This window comes from Dermochelys coriacea, chromosome 23, assembly GCF_009764565.3.
Source record: "Dermochelys coriacea isolate rDerCor1 chromosome 23, rDerCor1.pri.v4, whole genome shotgun sequence".
In the NCBI taxonomy this organism is placed as follows: Eukaryota; Metazoa; Chordata; order Testudines; family Dermochelyidae; genus Dermochelys; species Dermochelys coriacea.
In genome coordinates, this window is record NC_050090.1 from 6,200,807 (window position 1) to 6,228,509 (window position 27,703).

Sequence of the window (27,703 nt, forward strand, 5' to 3'; positions counted from 1 at the left end):
TGTGCCCGTTCCTGGGCTGGAGAATAAGCCGCCCCGAAGCGACAACAGCCCGAGAGATGAGGCAAAGGGGTCAGTGCTTGGGAAGTGGGGAGGGAAAGAGCCCCTCCCTCCCCACTCAGCCCAGCCTCCCACCCTGCACCCCTTAGGGAGCCCGGCTGGGCAAGGCCCCAGTCGGTGCAGATGGACCCACACACCTGAGAGCGGCCTTTAAATTAACGTTTATTCCTTATCATACAGTTACAGACTGAACCCGAACCCCAGGCGAGCCAGACCGCATGACTGGGCAGCTTGGGGTGGGGGGGGAAGCTGTGTACAGGGCCCCCCTGGTGAAATGAGCCCCTTCCTGCCTTGGGCCTCTGCTGGAGTGCATGGGGGTGGGCACCACAACTGGCTCCAGCACTCAGGGCTCTGGCATAGACCCAGTTGCAACTGCTGCCCAGCTCTCAGGGGGTCAGTGGTGGCTGGCTGGCTCATCTGGGGGGCTGGCAAGTCACAGCCAGGAGGAGCCTGGGGAGTATGGCGTTACCCTGCTGGTGGGCACTGGGAGGAGGGGCAGCCGAAGGGGAGCAGGGCAGCTTGAGGATCAGTGGGCTGCCAGCCCCAGGGGAAGGTGGCCAAGGGGCACAAAGGGTCAAACACCTCGCCTAGCATGTCCTGCCCACAGGCCTGGCCTTGCCCCACCAGCTGCAGCGCCATGCGCGGGGCCCGGGTGCATCTCTGGGGAGGGCTGCCATAAATGAACATCCCAAACCCCCTGCTCAGGGCAGTGCTGGGCACCAGGCTGGCACCAGTGTGAGTTCAGGACCGAAGCGCTGGGGCCTGAGGGGGGCTCACAGGCAGCAGGGCTGGATGCCTGTGTCCCGTCCTCACCCACCAGGCTGCTGGGACCGAGGCGCAGTGTCTTTGGGTGCAGGCTGGGTGGCATGGCCTTGGGCCAGCAGGATGCAGGGACCTGCCCGCTGGCTCAAGGCTCCTGGCCTGGTGTGGCTCGGGGGCTGGGTTCTGCTGGAGGGGCTCAGCTCACACCGGGATCTCTGCCTCGTGCTCACTGGTCTGTGGCTGGCACGCGTCAGGCTCAGGGCCCAGACACCCCCAGCGCAGCCGGCCCAGACAGGGGAGGTGTACGGGCGGCAGGCGTGGCAGGGCCCTGGTGAAGCAGCACACCTCACGGGTGGCGGGGATGTCTGAGAAGAAGGCCCGCTCCCGGCCCAGTGGAGCCTCGCCCTCGCTCAGCTCCAGGTCCTTCACCACAGCCAAGATCTCCTGGCGCTGCGCCTGGCCCCGCAGGCCCCGCACGTCCAGCAGGGCCACCACATGCTTCCTCCTGCAGAGACAAGGAGAGGGTGAGGGGTGCTGCTCAGAACAGCCCCCCATGGTACTGGGCACGTGCCCACAGGGCAGAGCCACACCACTGCCGGGGCCATTGCCATGCCCACCCATGCCACTGGGCACATGCCCACAGGGCAGAGCCATGCCCCTGGGGCCATGGCCATGCCCACCCATGCCACTGGGCACACGGCTACAGGGGCAAAGCTGTGCCCAGAGCCTGCAGCCAGGGCACCGCCCAGAGAGCCGGAGATGGGAGAAGCCAGGCCACCTCCTTGCAGAAACCTGGGAACAAGCTCTTCATGCAGCCCAGAGAGGGGGCAACTCCTCAGATTGGCCTCGAGGGGGCGCAATCCCTCCCTAGCCCAGCCAAGGTCACAGGGAAGGACCCAATGTGAGTGGGGCTGGGGATGCAGCTGCCTCCTGCCATGGGGCAATGAAGGGAGCACCCCGCCCTTGGCAGCTGTGCCCTACCTGGGCAGAGGCACTTACTGAGGGGAGCCGCAGAGCAAGTGCGGGGGGGCATTCACCATAAATAAGTGGATTCACCCCCCCTGGCAGTGTCAGCCTGGTGCCCACTGGGAGCTGCCCCATCAGCAGCCCCTGGCGGTCAGGCTGGTGCCCAGCGGGACCCCCCCTCAGCACACCCCAGCCTAGAGCCCGCCGGGTCCCTTCCATCAGCACCCCCTGACGGTCAGCATGGTGCCTGGCAGGCCCCGCCATCAACTCCCCCTAGCGGTTCCAGCCCAATGCCTGCCAGGACACACACACATGCTGTGTGAGGGCGGCTGGCCGCACTGCGGGGCAGGAGTTTATTTAAAGCTTCTGCCGGCATTTTCAGGATGTTGGCTGAGCGCCCATGTAATCAGCACAGCCCCGGCCCCCCCTCCAGGCACACGTTGCTCCCGGGCAGCTCCTGCAGGGAGGGGGGTGTGCGGGGGGCCAGCCTGGTGCTTCTGCTGGTGCCCGGCCCAGAGTTGGTTCTGGGAAACGGCACCGCTGGTGTCAGCTCTGGGCCCCACAACTGCTCCGGGGCCCTGCTGTGAGCTGGCAGCTGTCCCAGAGCATGGCCCGGCTGCCAGCTCCAGGCGGGAAGATGCGCCCGGCACAATTGCAACACTTCCTTCCTTGGAGGCTCCTGCCACGGCGCTGAGCCTGGGGGCCGGGACCTGTGAATCCCACTGCTGGGAAAATGCAGCCTGCTGATGGGGGGCTGGCTTAGGGGGATCTTTCCAGAGGCAGGTGTCTCAGATCCATTCCCAAGGCCACGCCAGGCCCTGTCCCAACAGGGGCAGAGCAGTCCAGCCCCTGGCAATGCCAGGCCAAGGGGTGGGTGGGTTGGTTGTGTGGTGCTGGGAGGGGATGTGGTGGAGGGGGGGTTATACATGTCTGACACCCCCTTGCCCCCCACCGAAGGTCTCCTGCGGAGCAGCCTTCCACCCCTAGCCCCTTTCCACAAGTCTCCACTTCCCTGGTGGCCACAACCACAAATTGCTCCATGGTGGCAGCCAGGGGAAGTCACTCCTGGGCCCCTTCCTGTCTGAGCCGCTTGTTTTTCTCCTCCAGCCCGGTCTTCAGCCACCCCTGCTGGCTGCCCCACCCTGGCCGGCTGCAGGAAACGGCTTGCAGCCACACTTAGCAGGCGATCCGTCGCCTCCCAGCCCTGCGCCCGGATGCCATCAGCGGAAGATGGAAAGAGGAGCTGCGCCAGGAGCGTGATAACCCCCCTTCACCCCAAGAGTGACGCAGGTGGCCATGGCAGAGCCCAGCACTGGGCAGTGCCACGGACGTGGGCATTTCCATCTCCCCCCGTCCTGGGAAGCGGGTTGTGACTCCGGGTTCAGGAAAGCACTGCTGGGAGCATGGAGGAAGGGGAGGCGTCTGTGACGTTATTGACATAAGCTGGTACCATGTAGATCATTGTTGCAACCAAAGTCCTGTAGTGGCACCAAATCTTGTATAAAGGGGGGCAAATGAGGTGTCTAAGACAAGGTTATGGTTTGCTGGTTATGATTATGCTGTCTATATATGTGTATTATTTTTGTAGTTAAAGTTATGAATATTGGCTTTATACTGTCTGTATTCAAATTTGTGCTATGCTTCTGGGTGACACCCCAGACAAGTTGGTGTCAGCTCTGCCTAGCCTGCTTGATGGCCCATTAAGGACCATCAGCAATACAATCGACCCATCTAGAGAAGGCAGACACACCTTGGGACTCAGCAAGGTATGCAGGGACCTGCCTATGGACAGAACTCAGAGGTTTTTCCAGGCCACGTGATGGACAGCTTGTCTTTGGAATAAAGAAGGAAAGACCACATGGCAAGAGACTATAAAAAGCTGCTGCAGCTCCTCCATCTTGTCTTCAGTCCTGCTTCATCCCTCTGGAGGGACTTTGCTACACTGAAGCTTTGAACCAAGGACTGAAAGACCCATCCCAGCTGTGGATGCACTCCAGATTTGAACCTGCAGTTTATTCGATCACTGCTGCAAGCCTGAACCAAGAACTTTGCCATGACTGTATGTCATTGATTCCATTTAACCAATTCTAGCTCTCATCTATATCTTTTTCCTTTTAGGAATAAACCTTTTTTAGATTCTAAAGGATTGGCAACAGCGTGATTTGTGGGTAAGATCTGATTTGTATATTGACCTGGGTCTGGGGCTTGGTCCTTAGGGATCAAGAGAACCTTTTTTCTTTTACTAGGGTATTGGTTTTCATAACCATTCATCCTCATAATGAATGGGACCGGTGGAGATACTGGGAAACTGGAGTGTCTAAGGGAATTGCTTGTGTGACTTGTGGTTAGCCAATCGGGTAAAACCAAAGTCCTCTCTGGCTGGTTTGGTTTGCCTTGGTGTGCATAGAAACCCCAGCCTTGGGCTGTAACTGCCCTGCTTGAAGCAATTTGTCCTGAATTGGCACTCTCAGTTGGGTCCCGCCAGAACCAGCATCGTTACAGTGTCCCACACCCAATGGCCTGCTTAGCTCAATCAACCTTCTAATTCTGGCCGCAGTGCCAGGGGCCAAGCTGCGGGGGATGGGGGGGGGCGTCCTGGCAGCAGCTGGGAGCAGCCCGTGAGCTGACAAGGATGGGCTGCGAGTGCCGTTGCCCCGCATCAGGGCCTGGCTCCCAGCTGGCGAGCGTGCTGCAGCTGGGACTGTCCCTGGTTATGCACCCATGCGGCGCCTGTCAGGCTGGGGCCCCGTGCAGGTCCATGCTGTCCCTATATGCCAGACAGGGTCTCACCCCCACCCCAGCAGAGCACTCCAAGGCCAATTCACTGGTATCCTGCTCCTTGGCACCACGGTATGCCACATAGGGGCATCCCCTAGCCTTCCCTACATGGTGGGAGCAGCGACCGAGGGCAGCAGGCAGGGAGCACGGCAGGGATGGGGGGGGAAGCAGAGGGAGACCAGCTGGGGGCCCTGGGAAGCACATTGCCAAAGGCCTGGCCTGTCTGAGGCTGGTGCCAGGGGGAGGGCTGGCTGAGCAGGGCATGGGCACATCAGCACCACCTGCACCCACCAGGAAGCCAGTGTGTGTCACTGGTGACCCCTGCTAGAGAGGGCATGTGTGTCAGGGTCAAACACAACAGTCACCGCAGAATGGGGACTGGAATCCGACCCCTGTGGGGCCAAGCAGCTGGGGGATCCCTGCGGGGGGCTGCCAGCATTCAGCTCTGCTGGCGCATGGGAAGCAGCTGGGGGGGGGTTGCCCCAGAGGGCATCTCCCAGGTGGGCATATGGAGCATTCGCCCTTGTCCCAAGCAGCAGTGCTGGCAAAACCATTTGCCCTTTTCAAGTTCATGCTTGCGTCCGCCTTGGAGCCATCTGATCCTGGTCAATCTTCTGGCTCAGCCGGGGTGACCTGTGGTACTCTCTGCCACAGGAGGCGTGCAGGCACACGCTAGGCCCGGCCTTCCCAAGAGCTGGCTGATTTCAGGGCCAGGAGCTAACCCCCAGCAGGGGAGGGGGAAGGACCATGGACCTGCATCGCACCCCTGGCCAGGTGCATTGTGGGAGCTCACTGTCCCTAAGCGCACCATATACTGGATTCGCACACTGCTCTGAGCTCGCCAGCTGTCTGGCAGAGCATGGCCCAGTGCCCCCTACAGGAGAGGTCCCGGGGGGGGGGGCACGGGATCTGTGCGGACCCAGGGAAGCTGGGAGCCACCAGTGCTGCCTCAGGGCAAAGTGCATTCAAGTGATAGGTGGCCCCTCTCCAGTGGCAGCGCTCGTCTGCCTCCCCCGGGGCTTTGCCTGGGGCCACGCGGCGGCCACTGCTCAAGTCAGCCCGGGTCCCTCCTGTGACAAGCTCTGAGCACTGGGACGTTTGTTCTTCTTTTATGGACCCAAACGGCAGCCACGGCCCTGTGCCACGGAGCTCAGGGCTCTGCCTGGCCCTCAGCCCAGCCCTCAGCCCGCCTGGCTCTGTGATGCTCAGCCGGGGCACAAGGAGCGAGAGGGGGAGCGGAGAGGGCAGCACAGCTGTAACCCCAGAAGGGTCTCCCCAGCACTGCAGTGCAGCCAGGGCAGCTGTTTAACATGCCCCAGGGGTAGGGCAGGAATGCGGGGGGTGGGATTCATTAGCTGAGCTGCAGTTCAGCCGAGACCTTTAACAGCCTCAAGAGCGCAGGGGCACCCAGATCTCCCATCCGACCACCCACTGCACCCCTGCTGACGTGGGGAGGCCAGACAGCAGCACGGCCCCCAATGCCCTGGGAGCAGGAGTCCAGCGGAGGGCCAAGGTGCTGGCTCCCTCACTGACTCTTCAAGGGATGGACCTGTTCCCCCCAGCCCCACAGCAGCCCCCCGTGGGCCGAGGATGGAGCGACACTGGGGGGATCCCCCAGAGGGAGGATTTGGGGGACCCTGCCAGGGGAGGTGCAGGTTGGAGGCTGTGCACAGGTCCCATGGTGCCCCCTGCGGTGCCCCCCACTCACCGGACATCAGGGAAGTCCCGCACCAGCACCCCCACCTCCATCTGGATGGAGGGCGTGTCCTCAAGCCGCAGGATCTCGGCCAGGTGAGGCACCGCTGCATTCAGCCAAGATGAGGTTGACTTCTGTGGGGAGGGGCCAGTCAGGACAGGACAGGGCAGGGCAGGGGCTAAGGAGATTCCCCCCCATCCCCCACCCGGCCATGCCACCAGTGAGACTGAGGGGACAAACCAGCTGGAGCTCAGCCCCCACCCCGAGAACTCAAGGAGAACCCCCAGCACCCAGGGCAGCACGTCCCAGCAGGCAGGGCTGGAGGCTGGTGCTAATCCTGGCTCCGTTACCGCCCCGCTGGGGGAACCTAGGCCCATCACTGCCATGCACCGTGCTTCAGTTTCCTCTTCCACCCCACATCTGTTCACACAGGGGGCAGGGCTCCATGTCCCGATCTCAGCACAGCCCTGACACATGGCAACAGGACGTGCAGGGCACCCCTGCTCCACCTTCACTCTTTTACCCTAAGCCCGGCCCAGCTGGCTCTCCCAGGCTCTCCCCTCCACCAGGAGGGCCACACCCGCCCTTCCCGCTGTGCCCGGCGCTGCCCAGGAACCCCCCTCTGAGCAGCCTGCAACTCAGACCCTCTCCCCTCTCCCAATCCACTGCCCCAGTTTAGCAATCTTGGAGATTCAGTCCCATGGGGGGTCCTCAGAGGGCAGCCCACCCTGCCCCACTGCGCAGCTACAGCGCGGCCCCTCACACCTCCCAGCCTCCTCCCAGCTCACCAGCTGGCCGAAGAGCTCCTGCAGCTGGCGGCCTTCGTCCTCCAGCCGGGCCGCCACCTTGCCTCTCATCTTGTTCGAGCTGCAGACGAGCCGGACCTGCAGCAGGGGCCGGACATACTCGACCAGCACCCGCCGGTGCACCTCATTCACCAGCGCCTGTGGGGCACACGGCAGGCTCAGCCATGCAGCCTGTAGGGGAGGGGCGGACTCCCCCCAGCTAGCCCACCGCGGTGGGGGGAGCCCCCAGGGATGCTGTCACATACTGCGCTGTGGCTATTCCCTGCCCTCAGGGCCCACGGGGGGCAGATCAGGGGTGTGGCCAGAGCGCACTGCGCTGTGGCTATTCCCTGCCCCCCAGTGCCTTCAGATGCAGAATCTCAGGGAGAAACCTCCCCTGGACGTTGTCCCACTGGTGCAGGTCCCAGGGCGTCCAGCTCAGCAACTGGGAGGTCCCTGAGAGGAGGTGCCAGCACCATGGCAGGGGGTCGGGGCTGGGTCCAGGGCCATGGCAGAGGGGCGTGGCCTGGAGAGGCACCAGGGTTGTGGTGGGGGGCTGGATAGAGGGGCAGAGCCTGATGAGGGGCAACAGGGCCGTGAAAGCAATGGCTGCTCTCCCTTCTGCCCAGGCTCTGTCCCGGGTGGCTGCACCCCACACCCTCAGCAGCACCCACCTTGTACGGCTCCGGCTGCATCGTCCGCAGCTTCTGGGCATAGTCCGTGAGCAGCGTGACGATGGCGTCAAAGCTCTCCGAGCTAGTCAGCCACTTCCTCTTCATCAGCTTGTGGAAGTAGGGCTGAAAGGAGAGGCCAGCCTCAGCGCCAGGGCAGAGGGCAGAGCCGGGCACCCCCAGGGGGCACATGGGGACCAGGCCAAGCCCCCTCCCGTCTGCTGCTGCAGGCGAGCCAGGAGTGGGCCAGATCTCAGCAGCGCCCCCTCTGACGGGCTGGGCAGTGCCTTGGCCAGGCTGCTGGCCTCACCCCGCTCACAGCTCCCCTCTGTTTGGATCCACAGGGCTGGGCAGTGCGGGGCAAAGGGGGACAAGCTCCCAGGTCTCCGTGCAGGAAAGGGGCAAGTTGCCATGATCCCCCGCAGCGCATGGCCCTCTGCCCCCTTCCTATGCTGGAAGCACTCACATCAGCTGGGGTGAATGGGGGTCTCTGCCACCTCACCCTGCCCCCCAGCTAGGAACGTAACAGCGGCCAGGCTGGGTCAGACCAATGGCCCCACCAGCCCAGTATCCTGTCTCTGACCATTGCTAGAGCCAGGTGCTTCAGAGGGAACGAACAGAGCAAGGCAATTATCGAGTGATCCACCCCCAGGGTGTCGTCCAGTCCCTGCTTCTGGCAGGGAGAGGATAGGGACACCCAGAGCATGGGGCTGGGTCCCTGCCCTCTTGGCTAATAACCACCGATGGACCGGTCCTCCAGGAGCTTTTTTAAACCCAGCTATAGTTTTGGCCCTCACAACATCCCCTGGCAGTGAGTTCCATAGGTTCACTCCGTTGTGTGAAGACTTCCTTCCTTCTGTTTGTTGCTAGCTATTAATTTCCTGGTTCTTGTGTGATGTGAAGTGGTAAATAATATTTCCCTAGTCACTTTCTCCAGACTAGGCATGATTTTATAGACCTCCGTCGTATCCTCCTTAGTCATCTCTTTTCCAAACTGAGCAGTCCCTGTCTTTCTAATCTCTGCACCCGCTGAAGCTGTTCCACCCTCTTCTCTGCACCTTTCCCAATTCTAACCTCTCGGATTTGAGCTGGGGCGACCAGCCCTGCGCACAGTCTGCCAGGTGTGGGCATATATGGACTGATAGAGGGGCAGTATATTGACTCTCTCATTATCTATCTGACAGACCCACCTTGCCCCCACAGACAGACCCAAGCCAGGTCCCGCAATGCCCCGACCTGCCCCCCACATACCCGGAGCTCCTCGAAGAGCTGTTGGGCCAGGACACGGTTGCAGAGCTGGGTCACCTTGTCCAGGGCGGCGTTGGCCTGGCGCCGGGGGGCATCGCTCTCCGGGTGGCCAAACTGCACCAGTTTCTCCACGTACTCCCTGGAGGAACGGTGCCTGTCAGCAAGCCGGCCCACAATGCACTGCAGCAATGCCCCCTCCAGGCGTGGGCCCCAGGCCCCAAAATCCAACCCTGCCCCTGGCAGGGGCCCAGGGGACAGATCTTGCCATGTTCTTCACCCAGGGGACCTTGGATATGGCTGAGGGGCATAAGGGATCTCAGGGGAGTCCAGCAGGGGTCCTTGGGGGCTTGACTAGGGAGGGAACCCAGGGGGGAGCCTGGGGAGGGCATGGCACAGCCATGGAGGGTACCCAGCAGGAGGCGGGGGAGGAGACTTGGCCACAAGGGACCCAATGGGGGGGTTTGTAGGCAGGCACAGCCACATCAAGGAACGCAGGGTGCCTGCTACAGGCTCCGTAGGCCCCTGGACCTGGGTGGGGGAATGGGCTGGCTCACCCCAGGCCTGGGCAGACAAAAGGTATGGGGGCCCCTCACCTGAAGGGGGGGCAGCAGTTGACGAGCATGATGGTCCTGCCCACATAGCTGTCGGTTGGGGGGCCGCTCTCGCCTGGCCTCTGGTGGAACTGCTCCACCTTGCTCTGAAAGCTGCAAAAGGGGAGAGATGACCCATGCTGAAGGGGTGTCCTGAGGCTCCGGGGGGATCCCCACCCCCCCATACCAGGGACAGCCCTGGCAGGGGGGAGAGATCCCCACCCCTCCCTGCCCAGGAAGGGCATCCTTGTACCGCCAGGCACACGTCCCACAGTGACCCTCTCTGACGGACCCCGCACCCTCCACCCCGCTCAGCTGCCACCTTCCAGACCCCTTCCTCCCCCAGACCAAACCCCACCCAGCATGGGGAGGGGAGAGAAACCTGAGCCAAGGGCTGTAACCCACAGGGCTGGCTTGGCCTTCCTTGTCTTCAGCCATAAGGCAGGAAATCTGGAGGCCTGGGAGATGCCAGCCTGAGCAGGCAACCTGAGCACAGCTCCGGCCAGCGGGGTTGGCCTGACGGCTGCCCCGAGGTTTGGGGAACATGGCGGAGGAGCCTGCTCGGTGGGAGATGCCACCGCAGGGACAGGGGAGTAACGACCGCCCATCGGCCGAGCAAGGCGTGACAGGGCTGAGCTGAACGGGCCTGGACAGGGATGAATCTGTTACCCTGCAGGAGAAGGGCACCTCCCTCCTACGCCGGGGAAACGGCTGGATTTGGGCACTAGCCTGACTATCACTAACAGGGAAATCACCATGCGGAGCAGGGTCTTCAGCGATTAGCTGGGCATCCCCCATCTGACCCTGCAACCCGCTGGGCCCATCAGAGCCATTGGCACGCCCAAGACAGGGCCGGCTGCTGCCTCTCACGGCCAGGGCCCCCAGGAAGCGCTTTGTCCCAGGGCAACACCCCAGCTAGTGCTGCGGGCTGGGCCAGGGGCTCTGAGGGGGTCACATGGCTTGGAGCCCTCCTGGCTTCTTCGCCGAGTCCAGTGAAAGTCCCCCAGGCTTTGCTGTGTGCTCAGCGTGAGCGCCCTGGTCCCGCACCCCAGGCTCTCGCCAAGAGACTGAGCTCCTGGGTTTGAGCCCGGCAGAGCCTGATGCTGGGGCCAGAACCTAGGGACTCTCTGACCGATTGGCAAGTAACACAATATTATTAACAGGGCTGATCTCTCCACACAGCCCATGGGTCTCCCAGCCCCCTCCCAGCATGGCTGGGAGGAGAAGCCCCCCCATCTGCTGTCCCGCCCATGAGTCCTGCATGCACCCCAAAGCAGGCCCCCAGTGTAGCCTCTCCCCCTCCCCTGTACCTCTGCAGGAACTCGGCCAGACCAGCCAGGCAGCAGAGCACTATCTGCTCCCCGAACTCCGGTGTGATCTGGGGGGCTCTGTCCACATGAGCCTTCAGTACCTGCAAGGAGAGAAGCAGGCCACTGAGCTGCTGGGGGAGCGGGGAGCCTCCTCCCCCCCTGCTGCCAGGCGCACGGACTGGCCCCAAACCTCTAGCAGGCACCACTGACTCACCCCAACCGCAACAAAGGGGAGACCCCAGCAGGCCCTGGCTGAGCCCCAGGCACCATCAGCTGCACCCAGCACCGCCTGGGGAGGGGCTGCGAGCTGCCAGCCCAGGGCAGGTCCAGCCAGGCCCCAGGTACCCAGCACAGCCCAGGCCTGGCTCAGCAGCTGTCTGCTCCCATGGGGCACGGTGCTCAGGGGGCTGACCAGTGGGCAGCCGGGAGGTGGTGCTGGCTGCCTGGCAGAGGGGAGCCCCGCACGGGGCCCACTGCAGAGCTTGCGGGGGCTGAGGCCTGACTCTCTGGCCCAGGGGACCTGCCCCGGGGGCAATGGGGTTGAAGCTGCCATCTGCTGTTGGCAGCTTTCCCCTGTGGCCCCTAGAGCCTGACTGCATGGGCAGTGAGGAGGGTATGTGTGTGGCAGGGAAGGCCGAGGAGAAGGGGGCCAGGGAGGCCCAGAGGCCAGGCACAAGGGGGTCCAGGAACCAGGTTCGATGGGGAATGAGCATGGGGGGCTCTGGGGGCCAGGCACGGTGGGGAAGGGGTGTGGAGGGCTAGAGGGCCAGACACATCATGGGGTGCGGGAGGATGTTGGGGGGGGTCCAGGCATGGTGGGAAAGGGGCGTGGAGGCCCCGAGGGCCAGGCACGGCGGGGGGGCAGGGCTCGGGGGCCAGGCATGGCGGGAGGGGGAGTGGGAGTCCAGGGGGCCAGGCATGGAGGGGAAGGGGCCCAGGGGTCAGGCACAGCAGGAGGGGGAGTGGGGGGCCCAGGGGCCAGGCATGGAGGGGAAGGAGCGTGCCCAGGTGGAGCCGGGTAGTGGCGAGCGGCCCTGCCCTGGACGCACCGAGATCACCCGGCTGGACAGCTCCAGCTGGCCGTGGTCCCGTCCAGGCTCCTGTGCCCAGCGCTGCTCCTCCTCCCGCAGCTCCCGGCTCATGTCCGCTGCGATCTTGATCTAGGTGGGAATAGAAGCTATCACAGGTGGGGGGGAGCTCCGTGGGGGGGTGCAGGGGCTGCCCCAGCACCACCCGCCCTATTGCCAGGCATCTAGCCGACCGGCTCCCAGCCAGGCCCTGCAGCTCAGCTGGACTGTAAACTCCTCCCCCCACGACCTGCTCATTAGTGGACTGACACCCCCAACTCCCTGGATTATGGGGGGGGGAAATCACCCACTCCCAGCTCAGAGGCACCCCGGGGAACGGAAGGGGGTGGGTAGATGCCATGAGGAGAGGGTGGGGCAGGTGCGGGGAGGCACCAGAGGGGAGGAGAAGGCCCTGGGGCTGCTGCGGGGAGGCAGAGCGGGGGGGCGGGGTGTGCCTTGGGGGGTGGGCACCAGGCTCCACCGTTACCTTCACTGCTGTGGCGCAGGCCTTCTCCAAGCAGCGCTGGGTCTCGGGGGGCAGCAGGGGCTCTTGCTCGTGGGCGCTGAGCAGCGGGGCAATGTCCAGCCGCCCCAGCACCTCTCTGGGGGCAGAGACAGCCATGAGGGCAGGGCCCCCCACCCCCCCGCAGCCTCCCTGCATGGCCCCCTTCCCAGTGACAGCTCAAAGGGCGCCAGGGCCAGGTACCGGCCCCACTCCTCCCCCACGCCCCCCCAGTGCCAGGTACCGGACCCGCCCCTCATCCCTGCCCTCCCAGTGCCAGAAACCGGCCCGCCCCTCCTCCCCACCCTCCAGTGCCAGGTACCGGCCCACCCCATGCCAGGTACTGACCCCAGAGCCGTCCCATCCCCCCCCCGCCCCGGGAGCCAGCCCCACCCCCTCACCTGGGGTAGGTGTTGCTGTGCCAGTCCAGGAGGAAGTAGAGCTCGGCGATGGACAGGCTCCTCTTGGCAATGCTGCCCAGCAGCTGGGCCAGCCCCTCATGGTAGCTGCGGGCGTAGATGTCCAGCGCCTGGTACTCGGGGGGATACGCTGGCAGCAGGTGGCTCCTGACGGCGCTCAGGTCCTCCACCAGGCAGCGGGTCAGGCGCTCCACGTGCCCCGCCAGGGGGCCGCCACTGTCCTCGGCGCACTGGCCCAGCCGCTCGCCCACCGCCCGCTTCACCGCCTCGGCCCACCTGCGGCGCATGGCCCGGGGCCGGGGCCCCGTGCCGCCCCCCTGCGCCTCCAGACACCGCCGGTCCGTGGCCTCCTCTTGCTCGATCACCTGCACCACCAGCTCCAGGGACGCGTAGGTGCCCCGGGCCGCCAGGGCCTCGGTCAGCATGGCCCACAGCTGCTGCAGCAGGGCCTCGTACAGCAGCGCCACGTCCTTGGCCTTGCGGCTGCCAGCCTTGGCCCCCTCCCCAGCCTCGCCGCTCGGGGGGGCCCTCCCGCCCGCACTCCGCCTCCAGCTCGATGATGTGCTTGTCCGCTGCCAGCAGGTCCCGCTGCTGGATCAGGTTCAGGATCTCCAGCACTGCGGGAAGCGGAGCAGAGAGGTCAGCACGGACCCCGGGGGAAGGGGAGCCCCGGGCTGGCACGCTGCGGGTCGAAAGCGAGGGGCACCGGCAGAGCCGGCGGAAAGCCCAGAGCTGGGGCTGGCGGGGTTGGGAGTGAGGGACACCAGCAGAGCTGTGGGGGGGACACACAGAAGAGGTGTGGGTCAGGAGCGCTACCCCCACACACACGCCAGCTCTGGCCATCTGCCCAGAGCAAACTCCGTCCGGCGGGGGAAGCGGAGCCAGGAGGCAGAACCCCAGCTTGGCTCTACATTGGCCCCAGACCTTCTGGAGAACCTGGACCCTGGGTGGGAGCCAGACGTGCTCCTTGCTGCCCCCCTCCCCCTGCCAGGGCTGCCCCCTCTGCCCTCGAGGTCAGCTGAAGAGCCAGCAACCTCAGTCCAGTGGGGCAGGTAGAACAGGCAGGAAGGGCAGGCCCTGTGCCCAGCTGGCAGGACACTCTGTCCCCCATATGGGTCCCTGCCCCACACGCTGACTGGGAACTGCCCACCTCTGTGTCCCATGGGCCCAGTGGGGCAGGACACTCCATCTGCCGGAGCCCGCTGGCTGCTGAATCAGTGTCCAGGAAGGCCGGCAGAGAAACAATAAATTAAAAAACAGCTTGGCTGGGCTGGGCTGGGCTGGGCACGACCACAAACATGGCCATGAGCCACCCCGCGCCGAGCACCAACCCAGCCAGGGGCCGGCCACTGTGCCCTCATGGTGTCCAGCCACCTGGCCCTGGGGCAGAGCACCCACACAGTATTGGTGGGAGGCACCACCGACAGCATGGCCCCTGGCTGGGGTGAGGGACACAGCACATGGCCCAACACCTGGGGGGCACAGCTCTGCCCAGCCTTTGGGACCCACAGCCAGCCCAGGTAGGCTGGTGACATGGGGTGCTGGGCCTGCCGGGGGAGCAGACAGCACCCTCCCTTCTCCTCCCCTGCCAGGGAGGGACGCTCGGCCAGCCGCAGAGCACAGGGATGGGAGAGTCTTTATCTGGGCATGGGGGGGTGTAGGGGGTGCTCTCGGGTGACCTCTGACTCCCTTCTGTGACCCCCCACCTGCCCTTGCCCTGCAGCAAGACCCTCCGAGCAGGGAAAGGGACACCGAGCACCATGCAGCCCTGGCAAAGCAGAATACCAGGATCATCTCCTGCTTCCCCCCAGTCTGCCTGCTCCGGGAACATGTCCGATTCACTGACACCCCACCGGGCTAGCTCCTGTGCCCGCCAAACCTCGCCCCCAGCGGGACAAATCCTCCCATGGGGCAGCATACGCTGAGCTCTGCGGGATGCCCGCCCCGTGGGCACAGCAGGACTTCACTCCACGCCCCTCCCGGCACCGTGCCAGGGGAAGCTCTGCTGGCATTCGGACAGAAACATCCCATGCCCAGCCCTGCAGAGGGCAGCTGGGAACGTGGCCCAGGGAGACCGAGAGGCGCAGATGACAGGGGGCCAAACGGGCCACAGCATGGGCACCAAGGGCAGGGTTCCTAGACCCATCTCAGATTATCCATAGCATCTGACTCTGAATTTTCCAAGGGTTTTTGGAGGGGGAGCCTCAGAACGGTTCCCCCAGGCCCCCACCCAGGGCACCCATGGGTAGAGACCTAACCCCCTGCATCTGTATCGGTCCCTACCCCTCCCTCCTCAGCATATGGTCCCAGCACCTCCGACCCGGGTGTGACCTCCCAGCACCAGGGTCTCATGGCCACAGGGTCCCCCCAGGGACCGCAACCAGGAACCAGCTGGCTTTAAATCAGAGACATGCGGGGGGCGATTTGCACCTCAAAGGATCCTTAATTGGTGGGTGTTTGCTCTCCATCCACTGGGTTTGGTGCCCTAGGGTGGGACAATGGGGCCTCTCTGGGGCCGGGGGCAGACAGGGTGGCTCCATGGGCTGATAAGGGCTCTGCTCAGAACTGGCTGTTCCAGCCCTTGTGCCCTGTTATCTTCCAGTTCCCCACTGGGCCTCACTCCCCACAACCCTGGGAGTGGGGCTGGGCTCCTCCCAGGCAGAGCCCCAGGTCAGGCACCAGCCAGGGCATTGCTGGGCCCATCCCATGTACCTGTGTCCTGTGTCACTCACAGTACCTCTGTGGTTTTAGTGGCTTTGCCAAGGACCATTAGCCACAGCACGGCTGCCCCGTCTGGGAACCCCACTCCCAAGTACGGGACTTAACCCATGCAGAGCGATGCCCTACAGCGAGCCGGGCTGTGGGAAGAGCCCACTGTGCAGATGGGGAAACCGAGGCAGAGAGGCAAATGGACATACACAAGGCCACAAGAGCCAGGGATAGAAGCCATGCCCGTGTTTCATTGCTCCCAACCCCCTGCTCTAACCACTAGACTCCCTCCCAGAGCCAGGACTAGAACCTACACACATCTCGGCTGGGAGCATGTCACGGCTGGCACCAGGGTCCCACTCTGCGCACAGGATGCCCTGCGACGGGCCCTCACCACGGCAGCTCCTCTCAGCACTGGGACCAGCCGAGAAGTGGGACCGACCTGTCACCCCTGGGCAGGGCGCGTTGCTGGGGGAGGGAGAACGGGGACAGAAAGAAGCAAGGCTGGGGGGGCGGGAGAGGCTCCGGAGGGGGTTCCCCCGTGGGCTGAGGCTCCTGGGAGGGGTAGCTGCAGGGGCTCATGGGCTGGTGACCCGGGGGGAGTGCCTGCGAGAAGTGGGGGGGCAGACAGGGGGCAGATCTATGGCTCCCCCGCACAGCTCCTCACAGTCCAGGGGAGGGGGCGCCCCGGCGACATGACTCGGCCCATCAGTGGCTCCGTTGGGCAGGCTGCCTCCCCGGGATGTATGCGGGCACACGCTCCCCCACATCCCCCCTCGTGGCAGGGCAGGGGCAGGGCCCCCCAGCTGCAGCTCCCCACCCCACGGGCTCACCTGACAGAGGCTCCTGGGCCTTGGCGACGGTCTCCACCTCCTGGGCGGCGAGCGCCGGCTCCGGAGCCTCGGGGGGGCTGGGCTTGTCCACCAGCGAGGCCCGGTGCGCCCGGCCCCCCAGGCCCAGCTTGAGGAAGGTCATGCGCTTCCCGGCGTCGGGGGCGCCCTCGCGCTCGGCCGGGCAGCTCTCCGGCCCGCCCGGGCTGTCCTTGCGCCACCCGTTCAAGCGCTGCAGGAGGCTGAAGTCCTCGGAGCTGCGCCGCGCCTTCCGTTTCTCCGGGGCCCCGGGGCCCGGCTCCCCCTCCAGCAGGCGGCCCAGGAAGGAGCGCCGGTCAGGCCCCTTGTCCCCAGCAGGAGCCTTCTCCTTGCCCGCCCCCTTCTTGCCTTTGCCCAGCCGGAAGGGGGAGAGGCCCACCAGCCTCTCTAGCGTTGCCCGGCGCCGGTCCAGGCTGCCATTGAAGAGGTGGCGTTCAAAGCCACCGCCCTGCTCCTCTGCCTCCTCCAGGAAGGGGTTCTGGTCCCCCGGGACGGCGTCCCCCGAGTTCTCCTCCAAGTCCTCCTCGAAGGGGTTGGTGCTGCTCTCCTGGGCCAGGATCAGCTCCCCGGTGCCACCCGGTGCCCTGCTGGCCTTGGCCATCTTCAGTTTGTAAGGGTTCTTAAGGACCGGCATGGCCGCCGCTGCCCGGGACCTGGCAACACAGGAGACAGGGTCAGGCCCTGAGTGCGGGACACGGGGACCCCGGTGCCACGGGAGGAGAAGCAGCTGGGGACACGGAACAGCCAACCGCTGCCTAGCAACATATAGTGCCATGGCATGCCCTGTCCCCTGTATCGCACATACCCTGTACCCCATTCCATGCCCTGTATTCCATTGCACACCCTGTATCCCATATCATAGAATCAGAGAAGATAAGGGTTAGAAGGGACCTCAGGAGGTATCTAGTCCAACCCCCTGCTCGAAGCAGGACCAACTCCAACTAAATCATCCCAGCCAGGGCTTTGTCAAGCCTGACCTTAAAAACCTCTAAGGATGGAGATTCCACCACTTCCCTAGGTAACCCATTCCAGTGCTTCACCACCCTCCTAGTGAAATAGTGTCTCAATATCCAACCTAGACCTTCCCCCACTGCAACTTGAGACCATTGCTCCTTGTTCTGAGAACAGCCGAGCAAGCTCCATCCTCTTTGGAAACCCCCTTCAGGTAGTTGAAGGCTGCTATCAGATACCCCCTCACTTCTCTTCTGCAGACTAAACAAGCCCAGTTCACTCAGCCTCTCCTTGTAAGTCATGTGCTTCAGCCCCCTGATCATTTTTGTTGCCCTCCACTTGACTCTCTCCAACTTGTCCACATCCCTTCTGTAGTGGAGGGCCCAAAACTGGACGCAGTACTCCAGATGTGGCCTCACCAGTGCTGAATACAGGAGAATTATCACTTCCCTCAATCTGCTGGCAACGCTCCTACTAATGCAGCCCAATATGCCATTAGCCTTCTTGGCAACAAGGGCACACTGCTGACTCATATCCAGCTTCTCATCCACTGTAATCCCCAGGTCCTTTTCTGCAGAACTGCCGCTTAGCCAATCGGTCCCCAGCCTGTAGCGGTGCTTGGGATTCTTCCTTCCTAAGTGCAGGACTCTGTACTTGTCCTTGTTGAACCTCAGCAGAGTTCTTTTGCACCAATCCTCCAATTTGTCTAGGTCACTCTGGACCCTATCCCTATCCTCCAGCATATCCACCTCTCCCCCCAGCTTAGTGTCATCTGCGAACTTGCTGAGAAAGCAATCCATCCCATCATCCATATAATTAATGAAGATGTTGAACAACACCGGCCCCAGGACCGACCCCGGGACATTCCACTTGATACCAGCTGCCAACTAGACATGGAGCCATTGATCACTACCTGTTGAGCCTGACAATCTAGCCAGCTTTCTATCCACCTTTAGTCCATTCATCCAGCCCATACTTCTTTAACTTGCTGGCAAGAATACTGGTGGAGACCGTATCAAAAGCTTTGCCATAGTCAAGATATATCACGACCACCACTTTTCCCATATCCAGAGCCAGTTATCTCATCATAGAAGGCATGACTTGCCCTTAGTGAATCCACGTTGACTGTTCCTGATCACCTTCCTCTCCTCCAAGTGCTTCAAAATGGATTCCTTGAGAACATGCTCCATGATTTTTCTGGTGGCTGATTCTCCTTCTTCCCTTTTTTAAAGATGGGCACTATATTTGCCTTTTTCCAATCGTCCGGGACCTCCCCCGATCGCCAGGTGTTTTCAAAGATAATGGCCAATGGCTCTGCAATCACATCAGCCAACTCCCTCAGCACCCTCGGATGCAGCGCATCCGGCCCCATGGACTTGTGCACATCCAGCTTTTCTAAATAGTCCTTAACCTGTTCTTTCACCACTGAGGGCTCCTCCCCATACTGTGCTGCCCACTGTAGCTGTCTGGGAGCTGACCTTGTCTGTGAAGATGGAGGCAAAAAAAAAGCATTGAGTAAGAGCATAAGAATGGCCATACTGGGTCAGACCAAAGGTCCATCTAGCCCAGCACCCTGTCTTCCGACAATGGCCAATGCCACGTGCCCCTGAGGGAATGAACAGAACAGTTAATCATCAAGCGATACATCCCATCACCCATTCCCAGCTTCTGGCAAACAGAGGCTCGGGACACCATCCCTGCCGATCCTGGCTAATAGCCATTGATGGACCTATCCTCCATGAATTTATCTAGTTCTTTTTTTATCCCTATTATAGTCTTGGCCTTCACAATATCCTCTGGCAAGGAGTTCCACAAGTTGACTGTCCGTTATGTGAAAAAATATTTCCTTTTGTTTGTTTTAAAACCTGCTGCCTATTAATTTCATTTGGTGGCCCCTAGTTCTTGTGTTATGGGACAGAGTAAACAACACTTCTTTATTTACTTTCTCTACACCAATCATGATTTTATAGACCTCTATCATATCCCCCCTTAGTTGTTTCTTTTCCAAACTGAGAAGTCCCAGTCTTATTAATCTCTCCTTATATGGCAGCTCTTCCATACCCCTAATCATTTTTGTTGCTCTTTTCTGAACCTTTTCCAATTCTAATATATCTTTTGTGAGATGGGGCAACCACATCTGTATGCAGTATTCAAGATGTGGGTGTACCATGGATTTATATAGAGGCAATATGATATTTTCTGTCTTATTATCTATCCCTTTCTTAAAGATTCCCAACATTCTGTTGGCTTTTTTGACTGCCGCTGCACATTGAGTGGATGTTTTCAGAGAACTATCCATAATGACGGAACATCTAAATCCACTATATCCACTGGATCCTCCTTGTCCACATGCTTGTTGACCCCCTCAAAGAATTCTAGGAGATTGGTGAGGCATGATGTACTTTTATAAAAACCATGTTGACTATTCCCCAACAAATTATATTCATCCGTGTCGGACAATTTTGTTCTTTACTATAGTTTCAACCATTTTGCCCGGTACTGAAGTCAGGCTTACCGGCCTGTAATTGCTGGGGTTACCTCTGATGCCCTTTTAAAAAATTGATGTCACATTAACTATCCTCCAGTCATTAGGTACAGAAGCTGATTTAAACGATAGGTTACAGATGACAGTTAGTAGTCCTGCAATTTCACATTTGAGTTCCTTCAGAACTCTTGGATGATACCATCTGGCCCTGGTGACTTATTACTGTTCAGTTTATCAATTTGTTCCAAAACCTCCTCTATTGACACCTCAATCTGGGACAGTTCCTCAGATTTGTTACCTAAAAAGAATGGCTTAGGTTTGGGAATCTCCCTCACATTCTCAGCCATAAAGACCGATGCAAAGAATTCATTTAGTTTCTCTGCAATGGCTTTATCGTCCTTGAGTGCTCCTTTAGCATCTCGATCGTCCAGTGGCCCCACTGGTTGTTTAGCAGGCTTCCTGCTTCTGATGTAGTTTCAGAAAGTAATAGCAACATTTTTTTAGTCTTTGGCTAGCTGTTCTTCAAATTCTTTTTTGGCATTCCTAATTTTTTATATATATATATATATACACACACACACACACACACACTTTTAAGTACTTCAGCTTTTTCCACATCATGTGTCACAAGGTTGCCTCCCTCATTCAGTAAGGGTCCCACACTTCCCCTAACCTTCTTCTTGTTGCCAACATACCTGTAGAAACCCTTCTTGTTACCCTTCACTTCCCTTGCTAGCTGCAACTCCAGTTGTGCTTTGGCCTTCCTGATTTCACTCCTGCATGCTCGAGCAATATTTTTATACTCCTCCCTAGTCATCTGTCCAAGTTTCCACTTCTTGTAAGCTTCCTTTTTGTGTTTAAGCTCACTGAAGATTTCTCTGTTAAGCCAAGCTGGTCGCCGGCCATATTTGCTATTCTTTCTGCATTTCAGAATAGTTTGTTCCTGCGCCCACAATAAGGCTTCTTTAAAATACAGCCAGCTCCCCTGGACTCCTTTCCCCCTCATATTAGCCTGTACGTACCTTGTACCCCATCGCACGCACTGTACCCGGAATCACACATGCCTTGTACCCTGTACTCCATCACACATCCTTTACCCTGTATCGCACATGCCCTGTACCCCATTGCACACCCAGTACCACACATGCCCTGTACCCTGTATCGCACACTCTCTGTACTCCCTATCATGCAGCATACCCTCAACCCACACCATATGCCCCATCACATACCGTGTACCCCCATCCCACACCCACCATACCGTGTACCCCATATGATCCCCTGTGCACACCCATCCCATGTGCCCCCACCCCATGCCATGCCTCACTCCTGTCCCACTCCAGGCAGCCCCCCCACCAATACACCCTGCTGTGCACAGTACCTACACAAATTCAGGACCACTTCCTTCCTGGACTTCAGTTGTATCCAGAATCAACTCTGGGTCAACTGATACATTTTCAACCATCATAGGCTGACAGGCTTTTTCTGTCCGTTCTACAAACAGAAAAGAGCTGGAGAAACATTCCCCTTTGACAGCCACACAGCTTGGGATCTCATTTCCCTTGTCCCAGCACACAGGGCTGTTCACAGACAACCGCTTGGAGATTGGGGTAGCTCCCTCCATAGGCAAGTCATTACCCCTGACAGGCACAGGAACGTCTCCTTCACGGTCACAACTCTCCATATTGGTAACAGGTAAGGTGTAGGGATGCACATGTTCCACTAACCTCACCTTCCCAAACCGCTGACTAGACAAAGCCACCAGCTCAGGAGGTTGCCTAGGCTCATCTAAACTCTCTTTGTCGTCCCCTCCCTTAACAGATGAGCTGCTGTTTTCACAACTAGTGTCTTATTACATGGAGCTACATTAAGCACATCACTTTTACCTGGGCCAGGCTTACTTTCCCAAGCTTTGCTAGCCAACAGTTTTCAGAGTAGCAGCTGTGTTAGTCTGTATTCGCAAAAAGAAAAGGAGTATTTGTGGCACATTAGAAACTAACTAAATTATTTGCTAATTTTATGATCAAATAAATTAGTTAGTCTCTAAGGTGCCACAAGTACTCCTTTTCTTCTAGCCAACAGTGTATCACTCACCAAGACTGTCCCCCTACCTTCCTCAGTTTGGGCTTTAACCTGATCACCAGCTTTAATTTGCTCTAGAGAAACATTTCCCTGAGCCTTATCTAATGCCAGATTCACTTCTGAGATACCAGACAGACACTCTGGAATGTTTTCCACATATGCACTGCTTCTTTGCACAAACAGCCATCTTCCTCAGACAAAACATTTCGAGAAACCCTCTGTAGGCAAGTCCTTGACCATAGTGTAGACAAGTTCAGGATTATTTCTTTCTTGTGACTGATTTAAGTCAACTTGACTGCACAAAGCTTTAATATCATCCCCAATCAAAAGATCCTTAGGCAATAGCTTCCTTACACCAGCTATAACTTCATGTTTAACGCCATTCCATTCAAGCTGGATTCTGGCTAAAGGCACACTTACAGCAAACTCATAGAGGATTACACTATTCACACTCTTATTTGGTAAATAATCCTCCTCTTTGACAAGATCTGCTTTAACAAGAGTGATGTTAGAAGCTGTAATTTGCCCTAAACAGCTTTTACCATTGACTTTTACATTCTCTGCCTTCACCTGAGCTCACAGTAAAAGCATTTACATAAAAGGTGGCAGTGTTGGGGTAAATTGGGTTACACACAGATAACTGCTTAGAGTCAAACAACGTACCAGCATTGTTACAACCTGGATAGATTCTATCCCCATCTCTGTTGTTGAGAGGAGCTGGCTTTCCAGGATGATAGTCAGTTCCTGTTGTTCCTTTATTCTTTTGATTTGGAGCTTAAGTCTGTCCACTTCTGCCTTAGCTTCTAGTTCCTGCAGTCGAATATATGCCATTCTTTGTTCATGTTCAAAACACCGGCGCTCTCTTTCAGCAGCTTCTCCTTCCATATCAGCTATTTCTTGCTTTTGTTCACGTTCTAGCTGCTGGTTTCTCACTGCAAGCGTTTTCGCTGGGTCTGCTTCTTTATCACTGGCAATTAGGGTAACCAGATGTCCCGATTTTACAGGCACAGTCCCGATATTTGGGGCTTTTTCATATATTACCCCCACCCTGTCCCAATTTTTCACACTCGCTATCTGGTCACCCTACTGGCAATTAACCGATTTTTCAATTCCTGCTCTGGGGCCTTTTTTTTTTTTTTTTAAAAGACCACGCTCTCTGTATGCACAATTGGGGGGGGGGGAGCTAGGATTGCCCAGGCAACTGTCAGTCAGGCTTCCCTAAGTTGACTTTGCCTCCTTCACAACCAGAGCTTCTCGTCCATCCAGCCACAGATCCTCTCCCCCGCCACCCCGCCCACGTTACCCCAGAACCTCAGGTGGAGTCACTGATGTCCTTGGCTCCCAACATGAATCACGTCTCAGCAGATCCACCATTGGCACGAGTTCAAATCTGCAAGTGACCCATGTCCCAGGCTGCAGGGGAAGAGGAGAACCCCCCCCCCAGGGCCTCTGCCCATCTGACCTGGGGGGGAAATTTCTTCCTGACCCCACCTCTGGCGCTCAGACCCGCCAGCTGGACAGCTGGGAAAGGATTCCCTGTAGTAGCTCAGAGCCCTCCCTGTCTAGCACCCCATGTCCCGCTATTGGGGATATTAGCTAAGAGCAGACAAAGCTGGGCCACATGCTGTTGCAGGCTGCCTCATGGTCTCCTCCCCCCGCCCGCCCCCCATCAGCCTCCTGGTCCCTTCAGCCGCCATCAGCCTCCTGGTCCCTGCCCCCCACCTGCCTCATGGTTCCCCTCCTCTCACATCCACCTCTTTGTCCCCTCCCCTCAGCCTCATGGTCCCCACCTGTCCCATCAACCTCATGATCCCATCATCCCCCCACACCCCCGTCATCAACCTCATCGTCCTGTTCCACCCCCCACCAGCCTCCTGGTCTCTTCCCAGCATCAGCCTCCTGGTCCCCTCCCTTCCATTTCCGAGGATTGGGTTTGGGTTTGAAAAGACAGAGGTAAAAACAAAATCTTATATGTGCATCTGTCCCCAACCCCCATCTTGTGGGTGGATTCGAACCCTGGCCCTTCAGCACCATCACCCAGACTGCAGGCACTGGCATGTCAGGACTAGCTGTTATCTCTGAGGGGAGAAGTGCCGAGTACACAGGTGGGCCAGGGCACCCAACCCAGCTGTCTCTCTTCCCCACCCCCAGGGAGGGGGCTCTTGCCCTGTGTGGTGCTCCCAGGGGAGATGAGACGCTGGCAGAGGTGTAAGCCTGGGCCCAGGGGTTCCCAGTGCAGTGTTCGGTGGTGGTGTGAGCCCAGCCTGGGAACTGCCCACATTTCAGGAGCCCCCACCCCGTAGTTCAGGCCTGGGCCACGAGGGAAATATTTGCGGCACGTGTGAATTTAAAGTGACCCACTCAGACAGTGCCATCCCTGAGGACGCTCTTCGCACCCATCCAGCTCTTGTCAACAGTTGGTTTCAACATGCTTCCCAAAGTAGGTCGATGTCATTATCCCCAGGTGGGGAAACTGAGGCACTGAAGGGCAAAGTGACTTGCCCTGGGTAACACAGCAGGCCAGTGGCAGAGCCAGGAACAGGAATGAGTCTATCGATGAGGCTACGCAGAGGACACCGTCTCAGTGTATCCCTGCTCCACATGCAGTGTCTGTCCCAGTGCAACCACATGGGTTCAGGGCTGATTTTTACGAACTTAGTCGTGCGCCGCAACACTGGGACAAAGGGAAAACTCCCTCCCCATCCAGCATGGCAACAACTCTGCCAGGCCCAGCACATTATCCCAGTATAACTGCCCTCATCCTCACAGGGCTGGATGGCCTTCACTACACTGGGATGAGTTTCCGGTGTAGACAAGCCCTGAGCTCATGTCCCTGGGGAACGGGGTTGAGCTAAACCAAACTCAGGCGCTCCTACTTCAGTGTCAGTGTGCAGGGGGGGGCGGGGGGGACTCCGCAAGGGCCATTCTGGGTCATTTCCCTGGCTAGGCAGGGCCTAGTTACACCTGTAGAACTGGTCAGACTCTCCCATGTAGACAAGGATCAGCCACATGGGAAGGGAATTTCTGGGAGACAAAGCAAAGGCCCAAGGGGTCCGTTCAGCTGAACAGCAAAGATCTGCTGCAAACACTGGAGGGGGGAGAGCAGGTCACAAGAATTCTTTGTACTGGAGTGACAGGTTTCAGAGTAGCAGCCTTGTTAGTCTGTATTCACAAAAAGAAAAGGAGGACTTGTGGCACCTTAGAGACTAACAAATTTATTTGAGCATAAGCTTTCATGAGCTACAGCCCACTTCATTGAATGCATGTAGCTCACGAAAGCTTATGCTCAAATAAATTTGTTAGTCTCTAAGGTGCCACAAGTCCTCCTGTTCTTTTTGTACTGGAGTGCGAGAGACAAACTAAAAATACTGACACAGCGCCCCCAAACACACATCTCTCTGCACCCCCAGCCCCCTTTCCACACTCTCCTTCTGCACACACACACCCACAGCCCCACACCTCCAGTCTGCAGAGGTACACAGGCTGGACTCAGATTGGGAGCTAGAGCTGCCCCACCAGGAAGGTGGATTCCTTCCAACCCCTTTCACAGATGCTCATCACCACCAGACCCAGCTGCAGCCTCCCCATGCACCTCAAATGCACAACTGGGATGCTGAGCCCCCCATCCCACCCCCAAGGTCTGGGTGAACTTTCAGACAACAGCGGTTCTAATAATCCTAGTATGGGGCTTCTCAACCCTCGATCTCCAAGTTCCTCGCCCAGGCAGGAGCACCCCCCTTTTGCCCAGGGCCTGATGGAGGCCCAGAGCGGGAGTTGCTTGCCCAGGGTTGGGGGGCTGGGCAAGACCCAGTGGCAAAGAGAACTGGATTCCGTGTGGGCTGATCCCCCCCTCACCCCCAGTTCTGCCAGGGCTGTTGGTGAGAGACAGATGGGATGCCAGTCATGCCCAGGGCGGTGCCTGGCGAGCTCAGCCTGCTGGGGGAGGCCGACAAGCACTGGACGAAAGGGCCGGGGAACGCTGGGGGGAGCTAAGCTCTGCCTCTGCTTCCAAGGGAGAAATGCCCCCCTTCCCTACTCTATAGGCAGCCAAGACAAAAGCGAAACTGCCGCTCCCTGGGAGCAGAGCAAACACCCCGGGGGCCCCAGCCACCCAGGGGACAAAGGGCTTCTGCGAGCAGGTGCCCATCTGTACTGAAGCCAGCAGATTGACGCCCGAGCGCCAGGCCTGAGCACAGGACTTTGCCCTGCTCTGCCCGCAGGCTCTGCTATGGCCTTGGGCACCTACCTCTGCCCAGGGCTTAGAGCAGAGCCCAGCCCTGCGGGGAAGAAGTGGAGGGAGGAGGCTTCTCTGGGCACTGACTGCGCCAGAATCCAGCACAAGCTAATTTATGGTGTTGCCAACTGGCACAGCCTGGCCACAAGCCAAGCTACAGCCCAGCTGGCCATGGCTCTGCGTCAGCCCAGCCACGCTCCTGGCCCTCGCCTTCTGAAGCCACTTGCCCCGGGAAGAATCCTGGCCAGGCAGGAGAGCGGGCACTGGTGTACGTGGCCGTGCGAGGGGAAGGCACCAATGGACCCGACTCCTTGTGCTTGGCACTGGCCTGCTAAGCCCTACACCAGCCACGCACGGGGGGGGGGGGGGGCACACATGGAGATAAAACTGCATCCAGCTAATCTCGGGCTTCCCACCCCCAAACCCCTCCGCCCGGGAGCTGGTCCCATCAGGGTCAGCAACACACCTCTGAACACAGGAGGAGACACCTGGTGCTTCCCACAGCTCAGCCCCCTACGCCCCTGGGGCAGCCAAACCAGCCCAGAGCCCCTGAACCCCCCCCCAGCCTCCCAGCCAGCACACAGACCCCCTGAACTCCCTCCTGCACCCCCCCAGCCAGCACACAGCCCTTCTCAACCCAGATCAAAACAGAGCCCCCCACAGCTCCAGGCCAGCACAGAGCCCCCTCCATCCTCCTCTCCCCCTGTCCTGCACACAGCCCCCCTGAGCCCCCCCGCACCCCCAGGCCAGCACATCACCTCCCTGCAGCCCCCCCGAACCCCCCTCCCGCTCCCCCCAGGCCAGCACGCAGCCCCCCCGAACCCCCCTCCCGCACCCCCAGGCCAGCACACAGCCCCCCCGAACCCCCCTCCCGCATCCCCCAGGCCAGCACACAGCCCCCCCGAACCCCCCTCCCGCACCCCCAGGCCAGCACGCAGCCCCCCCCAAACTCCCCTCCCGCATCCCCCAGCCCAGCACGCAGCCCCCCGAACCCCCCTCCCCCACCCCCAGGCCAGCACGCAGCCCCCCGAACCCCCCTCCCGCACCCCCAGGCCAGCACACAGCCCCCCCGAACCCCTCTCCCGCCCCCCTCCAGCCAGCACACAACCCCCGAACCCCTCTCAACCCCGACCAAAACAGAGCCCACACACACAGGTCCAGGCCGGCACAGAGCCCCCCTGATCCCCCCCAGGCCGGCACAGAGCCCCCGCCGCCAGCGCCCCCTGGGGAGCCCCGAGCCCCTGACACCCGTGACCCCAGGCTGCAGCAGCGGCACGGGGTGGGGGGCTCCCGGGCACCCCGAGCGGCTACAACCCTCCCGGCCCGGCCCCTCGGGAGCCCAGCCCGGGTGTGGCCCTGCGACGGTCCCCGCTGCCCCAATCCTCGCCCCGAGCAGTGGGGCGCCGGTACCTGGGTCTGCATCGCGCGTCCGGCTCGGCAGGTGGCCACCCGGCGCCGCCAGTCGCCACCGTCCCTTTGACCGCTGGGGCTGGGCGAGCAGCTCCGGGAACTCCTGGGCAGCGAG

At 60.1% G+C, this 27,703-nt stretch overlaps 1 protein-coding gene across 1 annotated transcript; it reads right to left on the reverse strand.

Annotated features, from left to right (window-relative positions):
* Nucleotides 1–202: 202 nt before the first annotated feature.
* Nucleotides 203–27,703, reverse strand: EXOC3L2 (exocyst complex component 3 like 2). Its single transcript, XM_043501697.1, is given in 13 exon segments — nucleotides 203–1,324; nucleotides 6,272–6,393; nucleotides 7,048–7,203; nucleotides 7,719–7,841; nucleotides 8,967–9,102; nucleotides 9,557–9,667; nucleotides 10,864–10,964; nucleotides 11,913–12,023; nucleotides 12,418–12,532; nucleotides 12,834–13,375; nucleotides 13,377–13,468; nucleotides 16,394–17,082; nucleotides 27,589–27,703. Coding segments are annotated over 12 exon segments (2,583 nt in total). The 5' UTR covers nucleotides 17,064–17,082; nucleotides 27,589–27,703; the 3' UTR covers nucleotides 203–1,020.